The 3,182-nt window shown below is 41.9% G+C and overlaps 1 protein-coding gene across 2 annotated transcripts in view; it reads right to left on the bottom strand.

Annotated features, from left to right (window-relative positions):
- Positions 1-529: 529 nt before the first annotated feature.
- LOC107697562 (transcription cofactor vestigial-like protein 4) overlaps positions 530-3,182 on the bottom strand; it is a 20,075-nt gene continuing 17,422 nt past the window's right edge. The window contains exons 4-6 of one of the 2 annotated variants that reach the window (XM_016498361.1): positions 3,048-3,171; positions 1,414-1,692; positions 530-1,200 (exon numbers count right to left, since the gene is read on the bottom strand). In XM_016498361.1, coding sequence (XP_016353847.1) covers positions 1,448-1,692; positions 3,048-3,171 — 369 coding nt within the window. In that variant the 3' untranslated portion in view covers positions 530-1,200; positions 1,414-1,447. Of the gene's footprint in view, positions 1,201-1,397; positions 1,693-3,047; positions 3,172-3,182 lie in introns of both variants that reach the window. The other variant, XR_001635216.1, reaches the window with a different exon arrangement.

Raw genomic sequence — 3,182 nt, 5'->3', positions numbered from 1 at the left:
CCAGGGCTGATGGAATGTAAGGACGAGCTGGAGCGTCTCCTGTATCTGCAGGCTCTAGTGAGTAGCTACACTGAACACAAGACCTGCACGCCGTTCCCTATCGGAGGAATGTGTGTGATTCGGTACAGGCCGACCGCTTCGACAGCCCAGCGCAGAATTAGGAGAGGATGAAGAATAACAAACGCACACGAAACTAGCTCGACGTTTCCGGCAGATTGTCAACGCTACAGTTGACCTGTCAATAGCTGCGAATGCTCTTTTTTCAGTCATGCAAAGCGACAGCATCCTGTACCACCGATTAATAACAACATACAAAACCAACCGTTAATATATAGATGGCCTGTCCGGAGGCTGATTTCTCTTCTGTATCTGGCAGCTACCACAATGAATATTGAATAGAAAATAATAATATGGAGTACAACTGTACCAGCAGTAAGTTTATCTAGGACTGTTACTGACAAAAATAAAATCAAATCTGAAGAAAAGGCTAGAAGTATTACGATTGCAATGTCTACACAATAATAGATACCAGCTATTTTTAAAACATGCACTTATAAGCACTAGCTTACCCTTAAACCTTTAGTCTACTCTACTGAAACCACAGTGCCTGGGAAAGACCCATCTGAAACGAGAAGAATGCCCACATCTGCCGCAGTCCAGTTGTGTCAGCGCCGTAGAGAAGCCAGAGCCCAAGCGACTGAAAACGGGTTCCCTCCCCTGACCAAGGTTTCCTGCGAAAGCCACGTGAACCGCAGCACCTGCCAAACATCTTCTGAACATCCCATCGACGCTACACTCACATCAGTCCATCTACAGTGCAAGATCAGTCCAGGCCTTCCGCTTCAAGTATACAAGAACAGATTCAGGACACAACCGGGAGAGAGCGAGAAAGATTGACAGAGTGCGATGGAACAATGGCTTCTGGGTGAAAGGTTTGCATCAGCGGTTTCTTTGGTATCTGAGGCGGATGGTTCGATAGTGTCTGGCTGATCTTTAACTCAAAAAAAAAAAAAAAAACAGGTATGGGCATCCCATAACGCAACAGCCAAGTTAAAGTATACTAGCATACTTACAAAAGAAAATGAGTCAAAAGCACAAGTGAAAGTTAAAGGAGCACCTCCTTGTCTTGCGTTCTTTTATGTACATAGCTATGCGTCAGCTCTGCTAAAACATGCATGCTTTGAGAGAGAAGCGGCGGGATGGGGTTCGCCGGTCCACTTCTCCAAAAAAAAAAAAAAAAAAACAGGTATGGGCATCCCATAACGCAACAGCCAAGTTAAAGTATACTAGCATACTTACAAAAGAAAATGAGTCAAAAGCACAAGTGAAAGTTAAAGGAGCACCTCCTTGTCTTGCGTTCTTTTATGTACATAGCTATGCGTCAGCTCTGCTAAAACATGCATGCTTTGAGAGAGAAGCGGCGGGATGGGGTTCGCCGGTCCACTTCTCAAGACACGAGGGAAGGGGAGTGATTGTGGTTGACCATGTGGCCATTGGTGGAGGAGTCTGGGCTCGCCGAGGAGCTGCCCTTGGCCTTGATCTGCAGCCACGTCTCTCCCAGTGCCTTGGTGAAGTGGTCATCCACCGAGCCGGTGATGGACACCGAGTTTGTGACCGGCTCGGGCTCCTTGTAGTTCTTGCCCAGGCTGCGGCGGAAATGCTCCTCGATGACAGGGTCGCAGGCCGTGTTCGCTGAGGGACACAGAAACACCGCTTAGTGCTTTGTAAATCACAGACAAGACCTCCAGCAGAATCTGGGGTGTTTGCCCAGCACTGCATGCATTACAATGTGAAATCTAACGACTTATCAGAAAACTGGACCGCTTGTATGTGTGTGTAATACTAACACTAACACCTGCAGGAAGAGTCCAGACATCTCATCTCCCTAGCTAGATCAGGAAAATCTGATTTCATAAAGTTTCAGTACACTTTGAGAGCCAAACACAATTTGTAACTCATTATGATTGATTCAAGAAGGGACAACATTTGTTTAATATGCTTTCTATACCTACTTAAGTTAGCTCTGTACAAAGTCAACCTACAGAACTGGAAAGCATCAATGAATCCTTTCATTGTAAATCTGATATCTTGTCTCTAGAAACATATATTTTCTATATTGAAACCATTAAAATTAGCAGAAAGCCTAGCAGAAAATCTTCTAGTACTGATGCATTCTTCATACATGTAGCAGATGGATAATGCAACTTTCTTAAAATGTACAAAATTTGAATTTTTCATAGTTTGACTAACATTTCTTATTTGAAATTTGTGTTATGTTTGAGAACTTAGAACTAAGTAAAAAAAAATCATTAATAAAAAAGTGTGGACAAATGTATTTCTTACAAATGAAGAGTAGGGATGTAGCAATGCACCCTGAGCCGGTTGAAAATCAATATAGATATGTGATGATTCAAATCAGTTGAGATGTTAAATTAATCGTGATACAACTTTATATGAATGAATCTCTGAGGGGAACTGATTGTTTTCAGAAAAGCTTAGATTATATTTTCATCTTGCCTCTGTATAATGCATATTAGTGTTCATAAGGCAGGGCTTGCTTTGTTTACAACGCTGTTTGTCTAAGCAACAATAAAAGGACACCTTTTCATTTATAATTTGTCAATTCTAATTTTTTTTTTTAAATGTGAGAAAATCATATTGTGAAACAAGCATCGTGAACTGTTACATCCCTACTAAAAAGATCTTATGGTCCTTAATTCAAGTTACGAAACTTGATTTAAAACCTTGATATTGAGGTGTTTAATCTTGACTAATGCTGTCAACATTACAGTTCAATTATAAAACCTAAAAAATTAGACCATACTCTAGAAATGGTCTGAACGATGTCACTTCCTGCATGTCACAACTGCTCCATTTCTTCTACTGGCAATATGATTACACACAAAATGTGCAACATTTCACGTTTACTGAACATCTAATAGTTCCCTCCGCAGAGAATCTTTATTAAGTGAATTCATTAAGGAAAAAAAGTCATTGGACATCAATTTGTAGCCCATCCATGGACAGTGAGGGCAGTTTGTACTTACAGTTGGAGGCTCTGCGGTAGCTTGAAGTCAGGCTGGGTGAGCAGCCGTTGTGAGAGACGGTGCAGTGGGTGAGGTTACAGTTACGGTTGTTCGCTGGGGCACATGTGATCACAGAGGGACGATTCTGCACACACA

This window comes from Sinocyclocheilus anshuiensis, unplaced genomic scaffold, assembly GCF_001515605.1.
Source record: "Sinocyclocheilus anshuiensis isolate Anshui unplaced genomic scaffold, SAMN03320099.WGS_v1.1 scaffold1320, whole genome shotgun sequence".
Taxonomy (NCBI): Eukaryota; Metazoa; Chordata; class Actinopteri; order Cypriniformes; family Cyprinidae; genus Sinocyclocheilus; species Sinocyclocheilus anshuiensis.
This window is presented reverse-complemented; position numbering and strand designations above follow the sequence as displayed.